This window comes from Python bivittatus, unplaced genomic scaffold (assembly GCF_059951505.1).
Source record: "Python bivittatus isolate LINGU-HERP-01145 unplaced genomic scaffold, Pbiv_v1 ctg000640_np1212, whole genome shotgun sequence".
Lineage (NCBI taxonomy): Eukaryota > Metazoa > Chordata > Lepidosauria > Squamata > Pythonidae > Python > Python bivittatus.
This window is the reverse complement of record NW_028277090.1, coordinates 114,325-142,136: the sequence shown is the minus strand read 5'-3', so window position 1 is coordinate 142,136 and position 27,812 is coordinate 114,325. Positions and strand designations below refer to the sequence as shown.

Here is a 27,812-nt window from a genome sequence, read left to right as displayed (position 1 = left end):
CAACGGAAAAGGGGTGGGGAGTTGTCTAAGTGTTTTTTTAGGGGGGAGAAGGGTCATCTCAAATTCAGGGTCAACTTCTTCTCAGGTAAATATGGTTTTACACTTTTCTGGAGAACCTTCAAGCAACCAGCAAAGATGGAGTCTCTGGAGCTTCAACAATGGGGAGACATATTCTGGTATTCCACCAGAATTTCCTTTCCTTGAATTCACTTGTTTTTAAATCATGCAGTCGAATTGCCCCAGGCTCTGATAATCCCAGTGGATATTTAAGGAGATCATTGGATTAGAAAAAATCTGGACGCTAATATTGTTGAATCCTCCCATCTTATAGTTTCCAAAGATTTTTCCCTTCCTTATCATTTCAGGCATTTGGGGCTGTGCCCCTTGAAACGGCAGGCCTATAAAAGTGGGGGTTGCTGTTTCTTTTCCATCAGGAGGAACTTGCGGGTGGAAAACATTGCTAAGTGGAGAAATTTGTAAAAACAGATCCAAAGATGGCATTCCTAGATACGGGGAAGAGCCCGCCCCATTTTTCACTGCAGTGTTTCCTGTGAATCCCCATGGATTTTTACACACAGATGTCCAGGGTACAATGTGTGACCTCACAGAGGATGAAGTCTGGTGGAATGGATTTTTCAAGATTATGCTATCCTTTAGCTAGACAATGTTTCTCAACCTTGGCCACTTTAAGATATGTGAACTTCAACTCCCAGAATTCCCCAGCCAGCATGGCTGGCTGGGGAATTCTGGGAGTTGAAGTCCAGCCATCTTGAAGCTGCCAAGGTTGAGAAACACTGGTCTAGCATAAAGAAAGATACATTGAAAGACTGCTGGACTAGCCACTTTATGAAATGCAAGATACAGATCTCTGATTCATGCTTATGGAGAATCTCAATCTCTCTCTCTCTCTCTCTCTCTCTCTCATCTATCTAATGAAATGTATTATACCTATCCATTGCAGCAGATTCTGGGCAGGGATGATGGAATTATGTTTTAAAGCTTTTGATGCTGGTCAAAGGCTGAAATAAGAATGAATGAACGAATGTTCAATTTTTCAAGAATTAGTGCCTGCCTTTGTGCATCTTTCCTCTTCCCACCGCATTGCTTTTACTTCTTATCACACAGCTTTTAGCCAGCAAGTGTTATTTGCGGATGAGTCACTCTAGGAGGCCTTTTCAATAGAAAACCAAGACCAAACTGATTTAAGCAAACCTGGCATATGGATAGGTAGGAAATGATACTCTGCATGGGTATATAAGAAAGCAAAAAAAAGGGATCAAATTTCAGCAAAATGCAAAAAAGGACAGCCTGTAAAACTGGCCAGTCCAATTACCTTTTCTAATGAGGGCTTCCCATTTTTCCTGTTTCTAACTTAAAATAAAAACTCTCCACAAAAATCCATGTTCATTTTTTTCTTCTTAATTTTATGCATAAGATTGTCTAATCCAGTGTTTCTCAGCCTCAGCAAATGTTAGATGTATGGACTTCAACTCCCAGAATTCCCCAGCCAGCATGCTGCCTGGGGAATTCTGGGAGTTGAAGTTCACAGGTCTTAAAGTTGCTAAGATTGAGAAACATTGGTCTAATTTATGCACTATTTCAGCAACCCATTTAATGCTTCCTTGTGTATTATTTTCCCCCTTCCCCCTACATATACATTTTTGTGTTGAAGAACTTGCTTGTTTGGAAACCTTCCTTGTAAAATTCAGAAAAGTGCAATTGCCGAAGGGAAATTGTTCCAATTCTCATGACAATTTGGGAAACGTGATGCTGGAAAGTTCTTTGCAAATTGTGGCTCCAGCAAAACGTAACTCATCTCTACTCCTCAACACTAGCAAATGGGAAAATGTTGGATAATTACAATAGGTCTCCACTCAGCACACTCCTAGTCAAACCCTAAGATCAGAGCAAGCGCACGTATCACTCAATTCAGCCAGCAAAAATATAACCTAATGTTTATTTATCAAACCTCAGCAAACTTCAACAGTTAACTGGCAAAACAGGATAAAATGCAAGCAAAAGCAGTGAGAAAGATCAACAACAGGCAAGTATTTATCTCATCTCTACAGGTAGTTCTCTACTTACGACCGTTTGTTTAGTGACTGTTTGAAGTTATGATGGTGCTGAAAAAAGTGACTTATGACCGATCCTTGCACATACGATCATCACACTGTCCCCACGATCACATGATCAAAATTTGGCAATCTTCGTGCATTTATGATGGTTGAAGCATGCTGTGGTCATGTGATTGCCATTTGCGACCTTCCCAGCTGGCTTCCAAGAAGCAAAATCAAAGGGGGAAGCCAGATTCGCTTAGCAACCATGTGATTCGTTTAATGACTGTGACAAAAAGGTCATAAAATCAGGTGTGGTCACGTGACGACTCGCTTAATGACCACACTGTTTCACGACGAATTTTCCAGTCCCTATTGTGGTCATAAGTCGAGGACTACCTGTATATCAAAGGACAGAACTTTCCTGAGCCACTGGAAACAAAACCGGGGATAATAAGCATAAAGTACAAGGTAATTGTACTTTAACTGCAGTAAAAAAGATCAAAAGCTACTTTGGTATCTTTTGTCTTTCTTTTCTCTTTCTCTTTTCCTTTTTCCCCCTTCTGTCGTTTGTAGCTTTCTCTTTGATTTCTTTCTTCTTCGTTTCTTCTTCGCCCTTTCAGTTAGTTTGTATTCGTTTTTATCTTATTTTTAAAATAATATTTAGTAAAATTACCCCCCCCCCTGCAAAAAAGGAAGTGCAAGACCCACCCAGCTGCTTCAGAAGCTGCCCCTGGCTGTCTGGGGCTGGGTGCCCATGGACAGACCTCTCCCCTGGGACCCTGGACGAGGCCAAGCAGCTGCGGCTGCAGACACGCCCATGGAGAGCAAGCAGCAAAGCTGGCGAGGCAGCAACCAGCAGGGTGGGAATGCTCCAGATCCCGTCTATTCAGGAGTGGCATCGGGGGGCATCTAGGAGTCATGCCATCTCTGTGGCAGTGCCTGCCCTGTGGAACAGCAGCCCCCGGAGATCCAGATGGCCCCACCCTGAAGCCTTAAAGGCCTGGTTCTTCCCCCAGGGTTTTTGGGCTGGGAAGTGAAGGGAGCCCTGTGGGCTGATCTGTCCAGTTCCAGTCCTTAATGCTCTTAAACCTTGCACATACGTGGGTGTTTATTCTGCTTTTTCTGTTTGTTATTTATACTGGGGTTTTGTTTCAGTCTGAGCCCTTGTTCGCCGCCTAGATGCTGTACTGCGAGATGAGCGGCTGTATAAATCGCATAAAGAAAGCAAGGCAGAGCCACAGTGAGATGATGAAATAGGTGCCTCCTAATCTCCAGGCCACCAAGAGAACAGCCCCATTTCTGCTGCTTCGAAAGAGAGGAGGAGGAGAAGGGGGAAATTGTAAATGTCAGATGCATATGGGCTGCGAATTCTGGGAATTGCAGAAGGCGAGTCATCGGTGCGTGCGTGGCTTCATTCTTGCTTGCCACAAAGCCATTACTGAGCCATGCCTTGCTTGTGAGCTTCTGCTGGAAGCAAGGTCCTGAATCCAGGGTTAAGTTTCTAGGTCCTGAATCCAGGGTTAAGTTTCTGGAGAGTCGAGACTGATAGCTGTGTCCAGCCCCAAGACATAGCCTTCTAAGCAGCTGTGGGAGGCTTCCAAGAAACATGGCTTCAAGCAGAGCTATTCAGTTCTGCTAATATATTCTACAAAGCTCCTTTTCTGGAAGGCTTTGCACAGACTGAGTAAACTGCCAGCTTGGGCATGACAGTTGTTGCAACGGGGAGAACTGGAAGGGACTTCTACGTAGTGGCTTCCTGCTGTCTCTGTGTGTACATCCAATGGCATAGTTGGAGGTTGGAGAAGGGCCTGTATTCCAGACAATGAGGACTCATAGCTTAGGGCACCATCAATGCTCCCTTCCTACCCTTGCACATCAAACAACAGGCCATCTTTAATGGAGCACCTCAGAATGTCACATAAATCCTGACCCCTGAGTTGAAGGTGTCCTTGCTACTTACACCTTCAGACCAACCAACAGACAGAACATTTTCAGTTACCCCCTGGCTGGTGACCTCACCAGAAATGATGGAAATCCTGTTCATTTCCTCTCTGGCTTTTGAGATTTCAGCTAACCATTCGTTCTCCCCTGGGAAGCTGACTTTCCATGTTCATAAGGACTAGAAACATTGATCTCATTTCTGAAAAGCTGAAGGGCCTAGGAGGGAGGGGGGTCTGTATTAGCAGGTTCAGCCAAGGGGATGTTTCAAAGGGAAATCTCTCTCTTTTCCACCATGTGAAAAAGAAAATGCAAATGATGGGTCAGTTCTTTCCAAGCTCTTTCTCACCGTTTTAGCCAGAAAGCCAACCACCTGGTTCGTATCTCTCAAAACTAAGATTGTGCAGGGCAGAAGGAAATGGAAAACTGCTTTCTCCCTCCACCTGTTCCATCATTTTTTTCTTACACTAGGAAACCTGGAGAGCTGTATTGGACTTATTTTGCACTCCTGCTTTCGCTTAGCTCTTTAAATGATTCCCCCTAATTCTTCCTATTCTCCTCCTTGTTTTAGGCCCCTAACGAAATCAGCTTTCTTACTCAAGATTGCTTTCCGGCATCTCCAAGCTGGCCTCCGGCTTTTGATCTGGGAATATTTATTGCCAAATGCATGAGAGGGTCATGACTTCAGAAGAGGGTTCTGTACAAAGATTTGAACTGTATTGGGGAGGGGGGAGGACCAGGAGAAAATGTTTGGGGAGGAGTGATGGTGGGAAAGGGCACGAGGTTGCTAGGAAGGAGACGGTTCCCAGAACTGAGTGCCGAAGAGTAATGCAAGCCATATGCAAAGTCCTTGGAAAGCAGGTAGTTCTTGCAGCAAAGCAACCCACGGACTGGGAACGGTGCAACAGAAAGGCACAGAGGCACCGAGCAACTATCCAAAGGCCAACCAATAAAAGGTGTGTCCCATTTCAAGCAGCCGATGACCCTGCCAACATTTTCTTGGCAGGAAATCTGGAAGGGCCCTTCCTGCAATGAAATACTCAAGTTGGGTCTGGTCACTCTGGGAGTTATGGTCCCCAGTGGACTGTCTTCTGTAAAGTAGGACAACCTGGCCACCCGAGGTGGAAGGACCTTGAATGGAGGCCATCAAGTCTAACCCACACAAAAGCGAACAGGAAACCAGGAACTAATTCAGGCCAGATGGTCCTGGCAGCGCACTGCATGTAGAAACTAAAGCTCAAAATTAACATCTTCACTCACAAGGAGGGCCTGTGGTTTGGCTGAAAAACCCAGGTCACACTTTCTATTCTTCAGACAGACTGGGACCCAGGCTGGGACAATCAGGTTGTGGAAAGCTGTATGATCCACCATAGCTAGGCAACTTTCCTGGTCTTGGAGCTGTACTTTTCAGAAGTATTTCTTTTTTAGGGCTCCAAGGATTCATGTCACAGGAGATGGGGGTGGGTGGGTGGGGAGAAGAGAGGACCAACATTTCCATCCTTTTATGGGGTTGCTTTGGGTTATTTGGGGGTGAAGGCGCTGTAGAAGTGCTGATGTTTTCTTAAAACAAACACATGCATGAAAAAAAAAAGAAACCCCTTTGCTGAAAATCCACAAGTTGCTGCCAAATTCTGGCTATGCAAATTTGGGGTTTCTGGAAGAATGTCAGTTGGGGTGTGGGAACCAGATGTGCAAGCTGTGTTTCATATAGCATCCTTCCCAAAGTTGATTGCCTTCATTTCTGCTTTTTATCTGTTGGCTTTTGAACTTATTCTTGATGAGTATCTTGTGTGTGCATGTTTAAAATCCTCTTATTTGTAAGCCTCCTATAAATATTTATAAGGCCTATCAGTTCTTTAAACAAAGTTCTTGCAACCCCCTCAACGTACAGGGGGACAATGCTTAGCTCACCCAGATCCATCCGTTCTCGATGAGATCACTATGGTGAAGCTGAATTAATCCCAGACTGGCTTTCGGTAGAATTGAATAAGTTTCGCTCTTACAGCATTTCTACAAAGGGAAGGGTAAGGAGGATCAAGTTTTCCAAACAGAAGAGATGTTCTGCTGGACCAGATAGAAGGACTAGATAGATCGGCTTTCTGTTCCCATAGCGGCCACCAGATACTGTGAGAATTCCTTTTGCAATAGCAGCTCTTGGGCTAAATTTGCATGACTGCTGAGCCACAAATGAGCCAACCATATTTTAACCTGAGTTAACTCAGCCTAGTGTATGGTGTGAACCTAGCATCAGTGGGATGCAAGCCTAGCCAATGCAGGACTTGGCGTTTTGTGGGAACTAGAGAAGATGGCCTATTGAGTAAAGCATGGATGACTCACCCTCAATAAGCATGTTATGCAGACACAGACCCTATCTATCCTACTGGAGATCTGAGACATCCACCATAGCAAGTAATCCATAATCAGGCTTATCTTCGATGAATGTGCCTAAAGATCTTTCATAGCTGTTCAAGTTGGTGGCCACCAGCAGTCCTTCTGGAATCAAATCTCATAGTTTAACTATGCGCTCTGTGATTGTTTCGTTTTGTCCACTGGGAATCTCTAGCCATTATCTTCCCAGATGAAATTAATTTAAAAATATAATTACTCCTTGTGCATAATCTTCCCATGTGCTTTAGGAAAGTATTATGATCTTGCAGCAACTTTTGGAAGGGCCCTGGGGAGGTGGTATTCAAAGCTTTTGAGCCCCAGAATTGTGCTCCTCTGCTTTAGGCAATAAGTTCAAGGGTGGATATGATTTGTCTTCTATTATTTTGCGAGCCCACTTGGGGAGTTTTTCCAGATGGTGTATTAAAACCAGATGTTAGATCTCCCCAACCTGGGTTGACCTCCAGATGTGTGGACTTCAATAACCAGGATTCTCAACAAGGGTTTTTTTGGCTGGGGAAATTGAGGAGTTGAGGTTCACTCCTCTGGAGGACAACCAGGTCAGGCAAGGCTACAACATGTCAATAAACAGAAAGCAAATACGCGAATGGACTTTGACATCAGGATATGTTTTGAAATCTAGTCTGGTACCTGACTCAGCAGAAGCATGAAAGGATCCCAGAACAATTACAACTGACCAAGGAAAATGATATAGGGACGCGGTGGCTCAGCGGCTTAATGACACTGGACGTTGCCGGCCAGAAATGGTTGACACTTCAGCGGTTCAAGCCCAAGCTCCGTGCGGCGGGGTGAGTTCCCATCTTGTACCCTCAGCTCCTGCCCACCTAGCAGCTCAAAAGCATAAGTGAGTAGATAAATAGGTACTCTCACCCCAGTGGGAGGAAAAACACTGGTGGTGCCTCGCACGGGAAAATGGGAATCGGTTGCCGGTTGCTGGACACAACACAACGGAAGAGACCCAATTTCCTGAGACCGCCAGCTGGGCTCCACCCTAGGAAGGAGGCCATGGCAAACCACTTCTGAAAAAACCTTGCCAGGAAAACTGCAGGGACTCGTCCAGGCAGCCTCCGTAGAATCGGTCACGATTGAAAGCAGATTAAAAAAAAAAGGAAAATGATCCATGTCCTATATTTGCCCAACAGCATTAAAAAGTGCTGAGAATTGACAGGGAAATCTGGATAGGTCTTGTCTGAGTGAGGTGGATTTCTACCCAAAATTTGAATGGAATCCTAAAGCCCACCTTTTAGTTTCACAGATGTTTTCTTCCCTTGCTGAAGAAGCTTCTGGTTTTCAACCTTATTTCAAGGGGGTTGAGAATTCACATTTCTTTCACATGGGCTTTTGAACTGATGGTGGTAGGTGGGTGCTGTTGCTGGTGTGGTTGTATTCTGCAACATGCTTTCGTGGTGGTTCTCTGAGCCTCCCAAGGTCACGGTACAAAAGATGGGTGGCTATATTAGTCTTTTAAATAAATAAAATCTCCCTGGCTGCCTACTCTTCCCAACCTGAAAAAAACCGCATGGACTGAGTCGCTCCTGAGGTCTTCTGCTGTGATTCAGTAATGAATGAGAAGCTACAGAAGCTGCAGATCCATGGGCTGAGTGATCTGAGAAGCCAATGTCCACACCGAGAATCTCCACCCTTTTACACTTGCACTGATTTTCATCCAACAACGGTCTTCACTTTATACACTTTCAAGCATGAGCAGAACTTTACAGCGGCAGGGTTTCAACCTAACCTTTCCTCTTCTACTTCTCTGAAGATACAGAATTATGGAGAGCCAACAGATTTGCTGAGAAGCTCTGGAATGGGGCACAGGAGGAGGCCCCCTCCAACTCCCATTTACTTTGTAAGTCAACCCCCTGCGTTGACAATCCAGGCAGAGCTGCTCCAGGCTCTAGAGGAATGAGGTATAAAATCCAGGGTCAAGCAAAACTCATCATAACAGCGGCTCTGTTTCTGGGATCTATTTGGTTTGACCTCATTTTTCCTCCAGTCTTATCTTCAGAATGACATGTATAATACTGGCCCCAGACCATCCAAGTTTTGCACCATTCTGGATTCTGAGAGTTGCTTATATACATACATGTATCAAAAATGCATGGTCATCACTCTGTTCCCTCGTGGGGGAAATCATCTACATTATGCAAAGTGAGAAACGAAATAAGAAACAGCAGGGCAGAAAACTTAAAGGCATCGGATGAGAAAAAGAACAGGAAGTATAACTAAAACTATGGCACCACCATTCACAGTATCTCCATTCCTTTTGCTCCTTGCAAACCAGCCTTACTTCCAACTCATCCATCTGCCACTTCATCCATTGCCTTTTGTTCCTAAACTTTTGATTTTGTTTTAAACTTCTTGCCCCTCTTCTTTTTGAGGATCTCATCAACTCCATCCAACCATGATTTCTTGGTCTTCCCTTTCCTCTTGACCGATTCACTCTTCCTTCCTATGTTTGCCTTTTGATTTGATCCTCCTTTATTCTGATGAATGACAATACCACCTCAACACAACATTTTGCACACCGGCCACTCACTTTTGTATTCCATCTACATTTTACTCCATTCGTTCTTGACTTTTTTGTTTCATCAGACACTTTATATTCTTCCTTATACAGCCAACTCTCAGTTTCATATAACAGAGTGAGAAGAAGCATGTTCTTATATAGCCATTTTTGATGGATTGATTACATGCCATCAAGTCATTGTCAACTCTTAGTGACCACACAGATAGACATTTTTACTTCTTAAAAAAAACACTCTGTTGCAGAGGCGGAGCTTAATTGCACTGCCATGGGGCCATCTTGACTTTTTCCCCCATACCCTTCAGACAACCTGCTCACACATTACTGTCTCCTTTCTAGAAGCATTTGCACCGTAAAATTTAGTAAACCTTCAACCGAGGCACATACACTCACGCTAATTACTCTTTTTCCCTTTCTGCATCCCTTGCAGATTTTCACTCCATTTTCTCTGCCAACATGATACCCTTGGTCTTCAGTACTTTTGTGTTCAGATCCAGAACTCATTGTTGCATCATACAAGCCATTTAATATTGGTTGCACTTCATGCAGGTTCTCAGCCAACAACACCACATCATCTGTGTGTAAATCTATATTCACGTTCTTATTTCTAACCCAGTGTTTCTCAATCTCAGCAACTTTAAGATGAGTGGACTTCAACTCCCAGAATTCCCCAGCCAGCATGCTGGCTGGGGAATTCTGGGAGTTGAAGTCCACACATCTAAAAGTTGCTGAGGTTGAGAAACACTGGGTTAGACAATCTTATGCATAATATTAGGAAGAAGAAAAACTAAGCTGCCTTTTATCCAACCATTTCCCTGGCTGCGGCTTTTCCTCCACCTCCCAAGGTCATTTCCACATATCATCACAGATATCTTCTAATGCTTTTTTTATATATAGAACTTGTACTTATTTTTCTGCCCATGTGCTATTTTCATTCCTGCTTCTTTCCTGTCCCTCCTCGCCTTCTAGATCTATTATTTTTTCACAAGATCCACTCTCGACACTAACAAATGGCCCTTCCCACACTCAGGATTTCTCCCCACTTTTGTATCCTTCACTAATTCTCTCAATCTTTCCTTATAAATAATCAAAACATACTTCTAGATTTATATTCATCCTTCTGTCCTGTGTACCTCTAAATAGGCATAGCTTAAACATGTATTTCAAACAGTTTTGTTTTTAAGCAGATAGACATCAGTCACCATTCCCAGGTCTCTGAATGGCCCAGTCACTTTTTTTGCACGTTCTTGTCTCATTCTCACCCACCCATCCATATCAGCTAACATCATATTTTTTCCCCAAATTGCATTTATTCAGAAAGTTGAAAATTTCCCCCCCAAACGTATCTCTGTACGTAATCTTTTCCATTATTCTCATTCACTTTTCTTTTCATCTCCACAGCTCTGGAGCAGATGAAGAGCAGGTAAAAGTACCCCGGAGTATTTTCTAATTGCTGGGAATCTACATTTGATATGCACAGTTTACCACCCCAAGGAGCACGTGGCCCCAGATGTTCTCACAGCATTGCCACTAAATCATCAACTTCCACGCAACAGGAGGGGGAATGGGTGAACTCCATAAGGAGCAATCATATCTACTGCCTTTGATTAATCTAAGCTGAATTATATTTAAATGTCAAGTCAATCATATCAAAACCAGAGTGTCCCCCTTCCTCCTTTCTTTTGCCCACTCCCACCCCTTTTTGAAGTGCAATTCAGCGCTCCAGTCTTCGATACATTTGATAAAATAAATAAATAAATAATCCAGAATCCTGTTCACCAGAGTGGAGACAAACTTCTATAGCTCTGGGCGATATTTTCAGGATCTTTTCCTCTACCTACAAAGCATCCTTCTTCCTGATAACTCTGGGGTGAACAACCTTTTGATGTGATGCTTAACTTTCTGGGAAAGCCCTCCTAGTCCCACTAGAATCAGTTGGAGCAATGACGTAAAATGGATGAGGACCCATCATGCAAATCCGTGGGAATGCAACCTTCTGGAATTTAGGGGTGAATGTCGTTCCGTTGTAACTGTCTTTTAGGATGTAAGCACCTGTTTTTGTGCCTTTCCCAGCTTTATCTGGGAAAAACAACAAAATGTTGCCAAGAGAGGATCTGCATTTGTTTATCTGTTAAATTTATACCCCACCTTTTCTCCAGGACTTCAGAGTGGCACACCTAACATTCTCTCCTCTAAAAACTCCTCAGAACAACAAGCCTATACGTTTCTCGGATTTCTACTCTACTTATTCTTCTGGAGAGCAAGGAGGGGTACATATGCCCTCCATCCTCTACTATTCTCTTTATCAAAAAACCACTAGAACAGCTTGGGATAGGAGTTAATGCTTGGTCCAAAGTCACTCAATGTCTTCTGTGGCTGAGGATGGGTAAACACTCTCTGGCCCTACTCCAGAGTCTCCATGTATGAAGGCTTTTGAGATCGTTTCCATGCTCACCTACAACCATGATGTTGAATTCAAAGCCCGTCTTCATGGTCTTGATACGCATCTGGTCCAGGACTGCCTCAATGCCCACATAGCCAAAGAGTTCCCCATCCTTGGTGCTGAGGGCCGGACCACCCTGGGGAATCAGTTCTCCTGCTGGGTCTTCCTCCATGCTCAGCTGCTGAAGCTTGGGATGAGTCTCTGAAAAGAGGAAGAGAAACCTAAGTGATAGGCAACCGGTTCCTCCAAGCAACCACTTTCTTTCCCTGCAGCCTTGTTGCACTTCTGTATTAAGGCTGGAGCAAGAATGAAAGGGCAAGATAAAACTTATCCTCTCCTGATTGTTGTCTTTTTGTCTGTCTTTTAAAGTAGAAATGCAGCCTTCAAGTGACACTAAGTCTAGCTAAAGTTGGGTGCTGTGAGATATGGTGGGGAGGCTGGGGCAGGAATGGGAGGGAGAGGAGACATAAACAGTCAAGAGATAGAAGGGAATCTCTTGGCAGCAGATCTCATAAACAGCAACTCAGCTCAGGTGGGAAGAGAGCCAGGAAGAAGCATGTTCCTCACCATGAGCAGAGTTCCCATTGTGCTGGTTTCCCATGCTGCATGGATCCTGATCATGCTTGTCTTAGATGGCCGTTAGGCCAGGAAAAAAAGTGGAAGTGAATTTAGATGCACAGCAACATCTCTGACAAAGATCAGACCTTAAAGAGAAGTTCAACCAAAGAGGCTGGAGGGGTGCCTCCACTGGGGAGAGGGTGGGGGAAAGAGTGTTGGCACCCAGCCCAGGAGTTTGGAAGCTTTGCAGAGGCGCCATGGGAGGAAAAGGAGTAAGTTTCTTCCTCCACCTCCCAGAATAGAGAGAGAAAAAAGCCTCTTCTTAACTTGGTTGGAAATGAGGGGGATTGTAGTTCAAGACACTGGGAAGATAGCACTGGGAGTTGGACATGGCTCCATTAGAAGATCCTGCAGTTTAGAGAGGAGCATCTGTCTAATTTCAAGGCTGAAAATGTAAAAGCTCCTGCAGATCAAATTAATGAGGTTAACAGGCCCGCTTGCTATTGTCTTCTTCTGTTTTTTTTTCCCTCCAACTTCCCAGGATAGAGAAAAGGCCATGCATTTTTCTGGTGGTCTCCCATCCAAGTACCGACTGGATCTGACCTCCTTAGTCACGGCTAGCTAGCTCAGTGTTGTCCAAACTTGGCCACTTTAAGATGAGTGGACTACTTCAACTCCCAGAATTCCCCAGCCAGCCATGCTGGCTGGGGAATTCTGGGAGTTGAAGTAGTCCACTCATCTTAAAGTGGCCAAGTTTGGACAACACTGAGCTAAATGCTTCTCAGGCCAGCAAAGGAGTCAAATTTGGTGGTCTTAAACTAGTGTAGCGAGTGTTGTGGGGTACCACTCTTTTAAACCTAAAAGTTTTCCAAGATTGAGGGAGGCCTTGGAGGACCTTCATGCCATTATGTTCAGCAGGAGACCCTGGATGGGCCAACCCAGTTCTAAAAGCATGTGAGTAAGATCATCTTTGGGCCAAAAGATAGGCATTGCAGTGCACGCGTGTGCAGGCGAGGATCAGATCTTGTGACTTCTTTCACTTTCATTAATAAGAAGGGGGCGGGATTTAAATCTGAGCCATGACACTGAAGAAAGGTGAGCTTACCCATAGCCTCTGAGCCAGTCCTCCAAAGTTTCTGGTGAAGGAGTTATTGATTCCCCCTCTCCCCCAAATCTAAGGCAACTGATATTTAAGAAGGGGAAAGAGTACCCCCCAGAGATTGGCAATGAATCTCACATCTCCCTTTGCTATCTCCGGCCAAGCCGTTCTCGCCCTTTGGGGCGGCTGCTTGCAATTATTTAATGAGAAGGCAGGAATCCTGCCTCTGTCTCTTTTCCTGTCCACCCCCATTCCCAGAGGGTGTTAGGACCAATCCATATGGTCTCTTGGAACAGCATGGGAGCAACTTCCTGTTGTTCCTCTGCCCATATGGCTCGGGCTACATCACTCAGAAGAAAACACACTGGCCAGGACCAAGGACATCAGTCTCTCCTCCTCCTTCCCCACCCAATATTCCTGGCTGTGCCAGAGCCATGCAGGTTTTGCAAAGCAAAGATCAGGGTCTGAAAGTTGCCTTGGTTGATTCCATCATGAGGGCACCTTCTGCCAGCTAGGAGCTGCCAGAGGAGATCATTGAGTTGGATTGGCCCAGCCAGGGCCCTCTAGTCCAGCTTTGCATCCTATACTGGTCAACCGGGTGTGTTCAGGAAGTTCACTAGCAAGGATGGGGGAGAGATGATTTCTTCCACACTGCCTCCCAGGCAGCTGCGATCTAACATATGCTGCCTGTCATTTAGGAGATAGGAATCTGCCATCAAGACTAGTTGGTGCCCCACTCCATTAGGAATTAGTCCAGTTTTTGGGACAACCATTTTAATTGATGACCAATGCCCTTCTGATGAAGACTGAATCAACTGTGTAGAACAGTACAACAACGTTATTGCATCCTGTTTGGCGGGGGGGATCCCACTTTGGGCCTCATCTGCTATATCCAGCTGGGCAGGAAGCTGTCCTGGTCAGCAGGGACAAAGTATCTCGGGCCAGTCAGTTCCTCTACAGGTGGCCAGACAAGGTGAACTACCTGGCCATACATATTTTGAGCTAAGGGTCACAGACAGAATTGGAAATGTTGAAGCTTAAGTTCTCAAGATATACCTAAGCTTGGCTGTAGCCTCTTTATAGGCCTTTTCCTATTTGCACCTGTCAGCCCTACCAGGTAGACCAGACAGGAAACACAATCAGATAAGCTAATTCTATTTTATTGTAAAGCTACATTAACAGAATCTTGGAAGTCTGAAAGTACAAATCTCCTGCCATCACCTTTACAGTCTGAGAAGTTAGAGAGGATCCCTTCTGAGCCTCTTTCTCTACCCATTATGCAGCTGCGGGCTATGCCCTCTCTTATCTGACCATTCCCTAGGCAGCATCTCTTCACCCCATCTCTCAAGATCTTTCCCGCACACCATCACAGCACCCAACCATTGTGAAATCATTCCTTGACCCTACACCTTCCCCCTTAGTTTCCATGATGTGGGTTTTATCTCATCCCCTCCCCTGAGTGAGATAGGCTTAAGCCATCCTGTTCTGTATCAATGTCTTTCATCCCCCATCCAAGTCAGCCTCAAGAGATGCAAAATCTGTTGGGCTTCTCTACCTTTGCAGTGACTTGAACTTTCTGTTACCCAGAGGCAATCTGGGAGGGCCCTCCAGGTACTTGGTGGAGAAGAGGTGGAAGGCTTGGGCAACAGAGAGCACCAATGCGAGTAGCCAATGTCATGCAGGGGTCTAGTTTTCTGCCAAATCAAGAATGTGGGGAAAGTGCTTCAATTCAGCAGTAGAGAAAAGCCTTGGGGAGGTATAAGAGATCTCTTACTACTGGGCCCTTATTCATAAGTAGGTATTTGCTTCTGGCTCTCTGAACAGGCACTTCCTGGACTATTGGCCAGGTGAAAGCAGTGTTGCACAGTCACATGGTAAGTTCCACTCTTTTTGTACGTGCATTGTAGTGTTGCATGGGCAAAGGAGTGGACCTTAATGTGATGGTGCAATGATGGAACTCTGCTTTCATCATTCTGACCAAAGCATTGGATCCTGCGAATACCTCTAGGGCCACCAACTGATCCTGCACCCTCTGATACTGCTGTTCCTCAAGACCATCTTGGATGTCAACTTCTTGCTAGGAATTAGGGTTTGGCGAACTCTACATAGCCTGAAATGTTGGTCTAAGACTTTATCTCTTGTGGCTTCTGATGAACTCCAACATTCCCAGGAGCAAATTGTTCCACTAGAAGCTCTATTCTCCCACCAAAGAAATCTTCCAGGTAGGGGTGTTTCAGGGTGCATCATCAATTTTGAAGGGAGAATGCAGATAGTCCTAGCTTAACGATGGTAAGTGGGACCAGCAACTTCATTGCTAAGCAACGTGGTTGTAAAGTGCAATCTTATGTGACTGCTCTGACTTACGACAGCAGTTGCAGCAGTCCCAGTTGCTGCTGTTAGGCGAATCCCACGCGGTCACAGCATCCTGCGGTCACATGATTGCCATTTGGACCTTCTGCCAGCTTCCCCATTGACTTTGCTTGTTGGAAGCTGGCAGGGAAGGTCGCAAATGGCGATCATGTGACTGTGGGACGCTGCGACTGTTATAATTGCAAGTCAGTTGCCGAGCACCCAAATCACAATCATGTGACTGTGGGGATGCTGTGACAGCTACAACTATGAGGACCTGTCATAAGTCCACCTTATGGACTTATTTAGCACCATTGTAATTTTGGTCACTGAATAAGTGGTTGTTCAATGAGAACTACCTGTATGACCCATTCCTGCCTCCAGAACTAAAACCATTTATCCCAGAGGGTCACTCTCCAAAAAGTTATACCCCATACATTTAATCCCCCCCCCCCCCGAAATGAGAATGCATTGGTAACACTGAATCTGCAAGGATTCAGACTTGCACACGAGGCTTTACACACGGGGGGACAAAGGTTGCAATCTGGGCACTACTGATTCAATCAAATAAGAATATTACCTACATCCATGCTTATGTATTTGCACTAGCAAATTTAACATGGATCTGTCTTGCCCTCTTTCTTGGCAGCATACACAAGCAACCTTGTGTCTGGACAGTACCACTCCAGATAGACTTAGCAAATGAATATGTCAGGAGAATATTTAATTAGTTCTGTCCTACATGCTAACTTTATTTCCAGAAGACTGTAGTTCTGAAATTACACAGAGAAACATTTAGTACTATTGCTAATACAGACAAGAAGCAAATATGGTACATAAGTAATCCCAGAAATAATCTACAATATCAGGTGGAAGTCTAGACTAGATATTGTCTCCTTGATACGCTATGGCTTAACCAACTCAGTTAAAAAACTAACAGTTGCATTCATACAACATCTTCAGCTTGATGATTTTAACCTTGCTTAGATTCATGCATGACGGTGCAAGTGGCTTCACGTGTGCAGAACACGCCAATATTTTTAAGTGAAGGGAATGGGTTTTTTTTTTTAAATCCCAGATCAGGTCCACATCATGCTAAGCCACGGATCATCTAAACACTCACCCCAAAGGAAACGTTTTGCCTGTCTGCAAACTAAAAATCTAGATTGATGGATGTCCACTCCCTCCTCCTGTTTGCTGTACAGGAGATTCATTTTATATCTAGACTTGGATCAAAGAGACCAGGAATTCTGGCACCATCTCCTCTGCCATGGATTTACTTTCTGGCTTTGTGCAGTTGACTGTCTCCTAGCCTTTGTCCCCAGCTGGAGGAGAAAAACAGCTAGACACCTTCATCACACGATGGCAAGGATGAAAAAAAACAAAACCCCCAGCAATGAAACCTCTTCAAAAAGCATACACTCTATCCATATATATCTTTTTTAAAGGATGACTTAATGTCAACTAAAAACCTACCTCTCCATGAGGACAACTAGAACGTCTGCAGAGATGCAGAAAAACCCAGACAGCTTGACAACTAGCAACTAGAACGTCTGCAGAGATGCAGAAAAACACAGACCGTTGAAAGGAAGGACCAGGAACCCAGAGAATCTCCACGCCCACCCAGGCTTTGCACATACTACTGGGGAAGGTGGCTTGCTCAACTATAGTTAAAGGAAGAAAGCAAGGGAGGGTCAAGATCAGAGTACAAGTCTGTCCAGGGTTGCAGGGACTCTGCAACCATGACACAACCCAACCCTCCCCCTCCCGGCTAGGCCTTAGCACTCTATTGTGCCTCTTGTTCCTCACCCCACCATTCACGTTCTTGATGCCTCCTCCAAGATGACCCGCCGGCAGCATCTCATCTCAAGGTGGCCACACCATCCCACCCTGAATGTGGGCAGCAGAAGACCAGTTGCCCCTAGAGAACAAAGCTGCTGCCAGAAAAAAGCACCAGCCCTGGAGACAAAGAGGGTGCAGGCGAGATCCAGCATTTGTCCTGATTTCCTTGAGTTCTTTGTCTGCTAGCCTTCTCAGCCCACCCTTCCTTCACTGGGGAGACGACCCTCCAAAATGCAGCCCTTGTCCAGGTCATACCTCCTCTTTCAGCCCGAGAGAAAGCTATGGTGGCTCCGAGGGACCCCCCACCCCCAAATCAGGCGAGCAGCGTGCTCTGCATCCTTACCCCTGCTTTCAGCTGCCCATCGTGCTTCCGTCTTCCAGTGCCACAGCAAACAGGCGTCCCCTCCCTTCTGTCAGTTCCCCTTTTGGGATCCGACAAGAGCAGGCGAGCACACCCGGCTGCTGTAGACACATGATCAGAATGGCAATCAGCCTCTCTGTCCCCTCCCTCCCCTCCTCTTTCCTGGGATCCCCTCTCCCCTTCAGAAGGTGAAAGAGGGGGGAACACAAGGCCATTCAGGAGCTCTGCCCAATAGCCTGGCCATCTTTGGTGCCTCCTCCCAAGGAGGCGAGCCCTTTGCATTTTAAAGAAAGATGGGGGAGGGGTGTTGAAGAAAAAGAAAAAGAAAATGCAGCTCTTCCTGGGATGTGGGTGGGGGGGGGGGGACAAGTTAAGGGCCAAATGGCAAAACGTTGCATGAATCACCCCTTCCTGGTTCTGAGAATTGCACACCCAATGCTGTGCTTCAGAGCCACTGTAAAGCAATTTTTTAGAATGCTCCCCTACTCCAAAATAAAAGTAAAAAAAAAAATTAAAAAAAAAATCTACAAGAGGCTACAAATGTAGTAAACCCGCCCTCCCCCCAACCCCAAAACCTGGATTACACACTCATCTCTTGAACACTCAGTTTTCTGGACTTGAAATTTTCTACCTACATGGGGATAAATGCTGGAGCGATCTTGCTCAACCTGATGCCCTCTAGATGCACTGGACTACCATCCTCATCTTCCCCAACTGTTTTGCCTGTGGACAATGGGAATTATAGTCCAACCCATTTGCAGGCTGCTGGGCTGAGGAAGGTAATATCAGGAGTTTGTACAGCAAAGGGGACAGCAAAACTGCTGGCGGATGTGCGGGACTTCACCTGGGCATTATTTCTCCAGGCCACATCATTTCAACATCCTTAGATGCCTCCTCTTGGCCCAGAAATAGCCTCTTGATACAGCCTTCCAACTTTGGCTGAATCTATAGGAAATAGGATTGGCCATTCAGGCTAAGGAACCTACCTGAGTGTAGAAAGACCATGGCTGAAAACTCAGCATCTTCTCTGTTGCATCACTAAACAGTGACCTGGCTGGCCACATCACACTGAGCTATGGTTTGCTTAATCATGACTTAACTAAACAAACGAGAATGGGTCGGAGGTCAGTCAAGGATCACGGTAAGCTACAACTTATGGTTTACAGAGCACAATGTTTAGGCTCACCCAATATGCTATGCTCAGATCAGTCCAATCCACCCAAGATAATTGGACTTATGCATAAGGATGATTCATACATATGTTTTCCCTGGAATACCTAAACTGGCTTGGTAGCCTTGGGGTGCACCAAGAGAAAACCCCAAGAGGGAATATCTCTCTAGGGTTTGAGGATATGAGGTCAGCCAGGGAAGCTTCAGAGGAATAAAAAGACATATCACAGAAAACCACACCAGCAGCACTGGCTCCCCCGCCATGTCCAACAACCTCAAAAATACCTCCAAGAGACATTCAACAAACATTCTCAGTTACGTGGCAGATTTCAACCCAGCATGGAATAGATTAAGTGCCAATTTAGAACAGCAATATTCTAAATTACAAATAGCACATTGGTTCACTTACAGAATGGCCGGGAATCCATATTTTGTGGAATATTCACTGCAACACATTCTAAAAATCTCAACAGTCTTTAACATGTACAAGTTTCTGGTTCTCATGCGTTCTGGTTGAAAGCATTTCATATCCAGATGACATACTCCAAAACACTCATTTGCTATTGCTATAGTCAACTGTAAAATTATTTGTTGGGTGGGGCTATTCTGAAAATGAAATTGGTGAAGAAGATATCCAGGTCAATTGCATCTCAGTAATGCAGAAATCTCTCACAACATGAACCGTACATTCATTCCATCCAGCATCTTCAGGTAGCTGATGGGCCACCATGACATTTAGACCTGTCCTGGACACACCACACTTGGAGAGATTTTTTCTGCCATAGCCTCACTGGATGAAGGCAACCCATTTGAAGGATCTATACTAAGTCTGAGGCATTGCAAGGGAGAAATTAAAACGGCACATCCTGAATCCCCAGTCATCAAATTACTATCTGCTGGTACATGATTTTTCCAAATGCTAGCAAATTCTTTATACATTAAAGACACTAAAGCAGGAAAGAGATTTCCAGGCAAAATTTTGCCCAGCTTCCTTAAATTAGGAACCAGCTCTAATGTCTACTTCTTTTGACCATTAGTGGAACAACTGGAAAGTGAAGTAGACGACAGACCATTTTTTGCCCCTAATTTATAGAGCTTTCTTATCTAATGTTCATCTTGCAAAAGTTATCTAGAGTGTCTGTGTCATCTACAACTTCAGGGAAGACTGAAGTCAAACAGAAAGTAGCACAATCCTACTCCCATTTGCTCCACAGGCTATACCAAACACCAAGGACATCATGATTCCGGCAATTACCTCTCCTGGCCCACGATTATCTGCAGTTTGGCCACCTCACAGAGAGCTTAGGGACGTCCCAAGGAGCCAACTCCACAGGATTCTTTCTTGGTGTGAAGTTTCAAGCCAATTTAGTGCTTTCTGCTTGTGGTTTCTTCTTCCTCTTCAGAGTGCTGAGTTGTAGAGAGAACTTGTAAAGCATGACAGCTACGGGAATGGGCGTGGAAGGAATACCTCCAGCTGCTGAGAGTAGAAATTGCTCAAACTGGCAGCAGGTATGGATGAGAGAGGGAGTCTCTGGGTCCAGTCTGCAATTCCAGGATGATGAACTTTTCCTTACTCCTTAGCAGGACTGTCATTCTTTAGCAGGACTGATCCTTGTCATGGCAACAAAATAACTTGTCAGCACCACCATGTTTTGCTGGCTGTCTTCACCAGTTCACATACTGAGGCTGCCAGGGTGTTTGTGGTACAGAAACAGCAACCTGCAGCTGTGTAAATCACAGCCACAGACAAGGCCAGCATCATGGGAATACGAAAGTGAAGTCCTCTTCAACTTGAGCTGGTGGCTCTGTGGACACTTCTAAGCAACTTGCTTGGCAATAATAGAACTGGTTGGTCATTCCCTTCTTCTAGGGCAGTGTTTCTCAACCTTGGGAACTTTAAGGTGTGTGGACTTCAACTCCCAGAATTCCCCAGCCAGCATTGATGGCTGGGGAATTCTGGGAGTTGAAGTCCACATATCTTAAGGTTCCCAAGGCTGGGAAACACTGTTCTAGGGTATTTTTTCTAGTTTATAATCCTGGGATTTGGGAATGGTTTCTCAACTGAGTCTTAATGAGGTCCCATCCTGCTTAACCTCCAGGCTCAGGTAAAATCAGCCAGGTGCTGTCACCTTCTGAAACTCTGTGGGGACAGAGGATAAGCAGTTCCTACAGAAGCTGTTCTCCTAATGCTGAAAATGATTGACCAAGATGGATTGCCGATACACAAGCCACTCAAAAGAGAGATATTTCACCCACAGAAATAAAAGTAAGGTGTTTTGATTTTGAAATAAGGAAACCGAGAGATGTCTAACTCCCGATCTGCTCGGTAGCATAGGAAGGCGGCTAGCAGGCCAGTTCATAACAGGGTTTGTAAGGATTAATTCCTCAGCCATTCTAAAGCAGCACCATGGATTACACATAATGGGTACAATTGATATATTGACGGGGTGGGCCTTGCATGGAAATTCAGTCTCTTTGTTCAATCCTAGAGTTCAAATAGTGCTGGAAACAGAATGAACATTTGGCCTCTGTTAGAAGGGTTGTCCAGTCCAAGTCTGGTTTAGAGATTAAAGCTGGGCACAATGGACCTTTCAAAACTTTCCAGCAATCGTTCCTGGGTGAAGAAACTGGGTGGACAATTTCTCTGCATGTCTTCAGGGGAAAGATACATTTGCGAACAGTTCCTCGAGGGCAAGTCTTTTTAGTAGCACCACTACTGATAAAGTTGCATAGGTCATAGGAGGAGTTCAGTCCTTAATGAATGTGGAAGCCAAGAGGGCTGGAGACAGAATTCTTCAGAGCAGGACATTTACACTCTGACCACCGCATTTCTAAATCAGAGCTAGTCCACCACACTCCACCAGGAGGGTTCCTCTAAAATCCTTTTCTTCTTTTCCAGAGCTGGCCGGAAAAGACAATACAGGAGATTTCTCTGCCTGGTGCTATTAAAACGTAAAGTGTCATCAGAAGGGAAGAAGAGGGGAGGTGAGACCTCCCCCATCTGGGCAACTGAGATCAGATGACCTCCGTCTTACCACTCTGGTAAAGTGTCATGAATGTCTGTTTAACTGATAATAATCTTTTATACTTGTTCATCAATATTTGCAACTTCCATGCAGATTTGGATCCTATTCAGAGAGATTAATTTCCTCTTTTATTTCACAAGATAAAAGCAACCACCAGAACTATGAAGCCAAACTGGTCAGGGGAAGAGACTGGGTTTAAGCCATAATGCTTGTTTGCTGATCAGAGTGTTGCATAAACCCAGTTCTTGTGTTTTGTAAGCTATGACGTATGGTTTCATGTATTGGTGGACCTACTGCAATTTATTCACTAAATTATAATTAGGCAACCCATGTCTGTAGGTTGAATGAACAGAATCACGGTTCAGCCTGAGAGAAAGCAGCTTCTTGGTATAGTTCAAACTAAGCTCATTGCCCCACCTCTCAGAAAAAATCCTGGAGAGCCCATTCTTACTGGTTTTCCACTCACATTAAACTATGGATTATTCATCATGGTTTACCAAATAATCACAATTGACTGGATTGGCGTAACACAGTAAGCTAGAAATCATGGCATAGAAATCTGAGTGATTGGGGTAACAGAACCCCCAGAGGTGAAACCAAACAAAGCTGGTTTGTTCGTGTGTCTTTTGATGCTTGTACGCAAGCAATCTACCACGTGGGCCACCACCCTTAAACTACAGAAATGCCTCACCTTTCCCAGAACAAAACTATCAAACCAGTGCCACTTCTAGATCCAAGGTCATCCACAGGGAGAGTTCAAAAAGTCAAGATGGTGGACGCATGTAAAAAAAAAGGGGGCGGGGCTTCAATCATGAGGTTGTGGCTGCCATCTTGACATTCTTAACTCCCCATGTAGATCCTGCCTGCCTAGATCTAGGGTTTTTGGGGTATGAACACCAACCTGTTTTGGCCAGCACTGCCCTTTCCTTGGGCCTAGTCCAGTGAAGAAGCATCAGGCAACTGAATGAAACTCCTCTTTTTGGTCTCACCTTGTCTGGTCACAGAGAGCAAGTAAAAGTTCAGTGATGGCCAGAAGGAGCAACTTGACAGCCAGGGAGCTTCCAAGACTGACAGCGAGTGTCTGGACAGGACAAGATGCCTGACCAGGGTTAACTTGACACACCCACACGATTCTTGCCTCTCCTCTTCCCAAGCGTTCCCCATTTCCTACCTTCCTTATTTTAGGCCACCTTCCCCTACGGGGCCAAGAGAGGACTCCAACCCACAGAAGCTCCTGGGAACAGCTTTTCCCTGTCGGTTATTAAGTGAACACCGGAGGAAAAGGCCAGCAAGAGGGTTGCCATGAGAGAACCTGGGAGAGGTGATGCAACAGTTGCTGAGAATCTCCGATGCCTCTACCGGATGTGCCTCTTAAAGGGAGACCAACCTGTCCTGGGCCCTCTCACACACAAGAGGATGGATTTGGAGTCTCTGGTTTCTCTTGGTGGCTTGCTGTACGACCAGGATCATGACTGAATGTCACTCTCTTAATGTACATGTGCATGGACACACATGGACATAGACATGCCCTGTAGGCATGGAAATTGGGTGGACGTTTTAGTCACAGGAAGGAGAAATTCCTCAAGGATTTCTCAAGGGCAAGGGGACATTCCCTTTGCAGGGAAAGGAAGAGCATCAGTCCTGAGAAGGTTCCTCAGAGAGAGTTTCTTCCCGAGATCTTCCCATGAAATTTAATGGAAGTCTAGGAAGCCAAGGAGAAAGACCCTGGGAGAAAGTACCGGGCCATGAAAGACAGGCCATTCCTACACACTCTCCTTGGCAACCTCATCACTAAATAAATGCAAGGCCATCACTGCAGAAATCCACCCAGGGTTGTTCCACTGAAATTCTGTTCTCCTTTGAAAGAAGTTTCAAAAGCAAATCCTCTTTCACCGCACTGAACGCAGGAGAATTTTTCAGCCCATCACTTGTCAAAATTCTGTGTAGGTAAATATAGCTCTGTGATAACACTCAGAAAGAAATCTTCAACAGGAAGTAGGATGCCCAAGGCATCGTTCATAAAGGAAAGACCTTCCTTTCAATCCAGCACATAAAAGAGCCGTTTTCTATTTTTCTATTCCATTTTCTACTCTTTTATTTTATTTTATAAATGCACACGTCCCACAGAGCCAAAATGTGGATTGTTCGGTTTTGTGCAAACCCAGGCACTGTGGCTTGTCAACCATAGTTCTTGGCTTAGCATGGAGTGAGAACCCAACTAACTGTAATGAAGATGAGATGTGACCTTGATGGAAATATGCAAGAACCATTGCCTAGGCAAACAAGGTTAAAATATTCTTCAAGTCCTGGGAAGCAAAGTAATATTCAGAAGTGATTCACCCAAATGCCTCCCTGATTCACTGGAGTGTAGGAAGGGGGAGGAAGTACAACAGAATCAGACTTGCAGGACGCTGTTATTATACCAATCTCAATAAACTTAGTTCTAGTTTTCCTGTGGAGTTGATTTCCTCGTCTGGTCTACCTTGTAGGACTGATACCAACTGTGGTTTATTCAACAAACCACAATGAAAAGAAACCACAGAAAGGGGGACAGAAAAAGTAAAATGGGACAGCTACGGCCAAGTTCCCACTACGTGGCATGCAAATACTACCCTTGCTACAGATGGAAAAGATAGGCCAACCTCCAAGAGACAGAATTTCCATTTCTACCTTGTAGGCCAGGAGATCCTCAAGATACCTTCCAGTTCAGGTGTTGAATGCAGTTTGACCAAGGGATTTGAAGATGCCCATTACTCCACTCCATCAAGTCAGCTAAGAAGAATACAGCAAAGGAAGGTGGCAGAACGTGTTTCCTACCTGGGAAAGTGACTCTGGGGTCTCAAGTTGGGCTAAACAGAGGAATGGAAGAGGCATCACCAGGGGCCTTGGGAACTAGATGCTCCCAGTGATTGTTTTGAAAAGAACAATCCGGTCAGTGCTTTGAGGTAGTCCAGACCAGGAAACCAAAGTTATGAATGCTATTACTACTTTTATTACAAGGATATAGTAATCTTTCAAGTCTGTGCCTCTCCCCTCCCTGGTTTTACATTCAAGAGAACTAGGCAGGGTCATGTCTGAGATCCCTTCTCAGGTTACAGTTCTGTCTGAGACCTTTTCTCAGATTACGGTTCTGCCACAGACTCAGATTGCTCTTATCCGACCGGACTGTTATCTTGCCTGCAGTTCTTCCTTCTGACTCTCAAGGTGATTCTCACAGCCCATTACAAATCCCCTTTCTTCAGCCCCCACCCTCAGTAAACCACCACTTCTGTTTTTATTGATTTAATCAGTTCTTTCACAGTTTCCCATCAGACTATATTCTAGGCAGCTAATAGCACCGGTGTTTTGATATGCTACACCAGTTGAAGAAACAGGCTGTTAGAACAAAACCAGGCAGACAAAACAGCTGAAAAGGGGAAACCGAGATCACCTGTCACGGCAAACTGCAAACTAGCCAATTGCATTGAAACCAGTGGGTTGTGTGAACCTCGCCCATGCAGTTCCGTGTGTTCTGTGCCCACTCAGGAAATGGTTAACTGTTAATGAGGGATCAGATGTCAGGGAAGTACAACCTAACCCAGATATTGGTTACGTTTGGTTCCTGCAAGCTGTTCTGAGTTTCTTTTCTTTCTCCAAGATCTACACAAATTAATCTCTCTTAAGGGGAGAACGAATGCTTCCCGTCATGCCATTCACACGCACTCAAAAATGTCTTCTCCTGCATAAACTGCTCTTTCACACTCTCTAATTCAGTGTTTCTCAACCTTGGCAACTTTAAGACATGTGGACTTGAACTCCCAGAATTCCCTAGCCAGCATGAATTCCGGGAGAACCCAGAACTCTGGGAGTTGAAGTCCACACGTCTTAAAAGTTGCCAAGGTTGAGAAACGCTATCCTTATTGCTGGTGAAAAAAGCGACATTGGAAAAAACCTTCTCTTTTTCCAGAATAACCTTGAACCCCTCGCCCTACTGCAATGTCAAGGATCATGGGAGGGAGCATCTTCCCGAGCCTGGGTTCTCCGTATGGACGGGGTTGTCAAAAGGGTGCCAAGGATCCGTTCACTGGGTAACCACTAGCCACAGGGCTTGACCAAGGCACTCGCAGATCCTCAAAAGCGCTTCCTGCCCCCTGTTCTTCCACGGGTGGAGAATGTGCTTCCGGCATTCTGCAGCCTCGTGTGCTTTCCAACAAGACATAAATCATTGTGGTGTTGAAAAAACCAACCCCAGAGCTTTCTTAAGCCAAGGGTAAAAACGATCTGCCTGTCAAAAGCATAAACACACATATGAATTGTTGAGTCATAGCTCCTTCCTTTATCATCCCCCAGAATCGCAGAGAGGTATTTACAGTCTCTCGTTCTCCAAGAATGATGATTAATGAATGGCAGATTAAAAACCCACAGCGTAGATGGATAATGAGTTGGCAGGACAAGTTTCTAATCCAACAAGCACGTCTTTCATGGCTTCCCTTGGAAGAGAAAGGGGGTCGCAGCACCAAAGCGTGCATGTCTTGCCCGACAGAGGTCGAGTCTAGCCGGGTTCGCACATTGGGCTAAGCCACAGCTTGCGTGAGATGGAGTTTGCTGAATAAGACACAGTAGCTGGGCTCATATAATTGACCAAGCCGGTTTGCAGTTGGCTTGGTTTGGTCTTAGCATACGTAACAAGCCCTTCGTGGTTTGGGCACAGTTAGGCAATAATCATAGTTACGTAATCTTGGCTTGATCATCATTTGCGAAATAATCTCAATGAAGTCAAATGTGGTCTGTGCCATTTATAGAATTGCACAATATAGAGATGAGAGATGGATGTCATGATCATGATTAAGCGATTAATGATTTAGGAAAAAAACACCGTCAAGGAAATCATGGCTTAGCCAACACGTATCGCCTTCATCAACTGCTATTTGCAGGGGATCCAAATTTAATATTTGCAGGAAAGCTTCAACGTGTATAATTATAACAGCTGATCATTTTCACTCGGGTTTTAGTTTTTCAGCTTGGGTTTTCCAGCAACAATTATTGGCCGCATATTCCATGCCCCGAGAAAAAAGGCACAAACTGCGTTAGTAGCCCAGTGTGTAAATTCAGCAATTGTGTCTTTTCAGCCACTGTGCGCTCGATGTCTGTTTTTTGCAAGAATCTCATCAACCTGGAAACTGACAAGCAGCAGGTGATACTTTAGAGATGCAAATCAAGGTACAAGCGAGTGAGTCTGCTAAATGAATATTTAAGGGCAAAAACTCCAGCAACGAACTGGGTTATCAGGACCTTGTGAGGGACCTTCAGAGGAGGCCAAGGTGGAGAAGGGTACACCAGCGGGTGGTAGAAATGGCTTTCGTTCCCCCAGAAGAACCTACTGCAAATCCATCAGTAATTTTTTCTGCAACTCAGCTACCAGCTACACAAGGCAGAGAATCCCTGAAATAATATAGGAGGGAGATCCTGCCCCGAGGAACATACAATATACACTCCTAAGAGAGAGAGAAATCAGAGGAAGGGAAAGAGAAAAAGGCTCTCCGCAACATTAACAGCCATCCTTGAGCAAAAAGAACTGAACTACTTCCCGGCCTGGTGTAGTCAGAAACTTTTCAAGTCTTTAAAGCCCCTTTTTGGGCGGCGGGGGGGGGGGGGAGGTTTATTCCTTTTATAGATTTCTCTCCCATCTTTCATTCAAGAATGCAAGATGGCCTGTCTAGCATTCCTTCCTCCTTTTCCTCCCCAAAACAACGACTTTGCAAGGTAGGCTGGGCTGGGAGGGTACAACTGGCCCAAAGTCACCCAGGGAAATTCCGTGGTGCTTCCAGCTCTAACATTATGCTCTTTTATTGCTTCTGGGGTTGCACCTGGAGGGAAAAGGGGAGTGGAAGGGGCGAATCTTGGGGTGTTACAATTGAGTGCCCTTAAGGTTGGAAATAGAAACACAGCTTTAAAATGTCCCAGTTCCCAGCCCCAAGAAGCTTCCAATCAAGACTTCAGCAAAGGAAGGAAGAGCAGGGAGAATAAACAGTCTGAAGAGCCACTTTCAATTCAGAC

At 45.1% G+C, this 27,812-nt stretch overlaps 1 protein-coding gene across 1 annotated transcript in view; it reads right to left on the bottom strand.

Moving 5' to 3' along the window:
• Window positions 1-27,812, bottom strand: part of LOC103058010 (uncharacterized) — a 71,934-nt gene that overhangs the window by 22,531 nt on the left and 21,591 nt on the right. Inside the window, exon 4 of the mRNA XM_007437994.3 lies at window positions 11,384-11,572. Coding sequence (XP_007438056.2) covers window positions 11,384-11,572 — 189 coding nt within the window. The remainder of the gene's footprint in view (window positions 1-11,383; window positions 11,573-27,812) is intronic.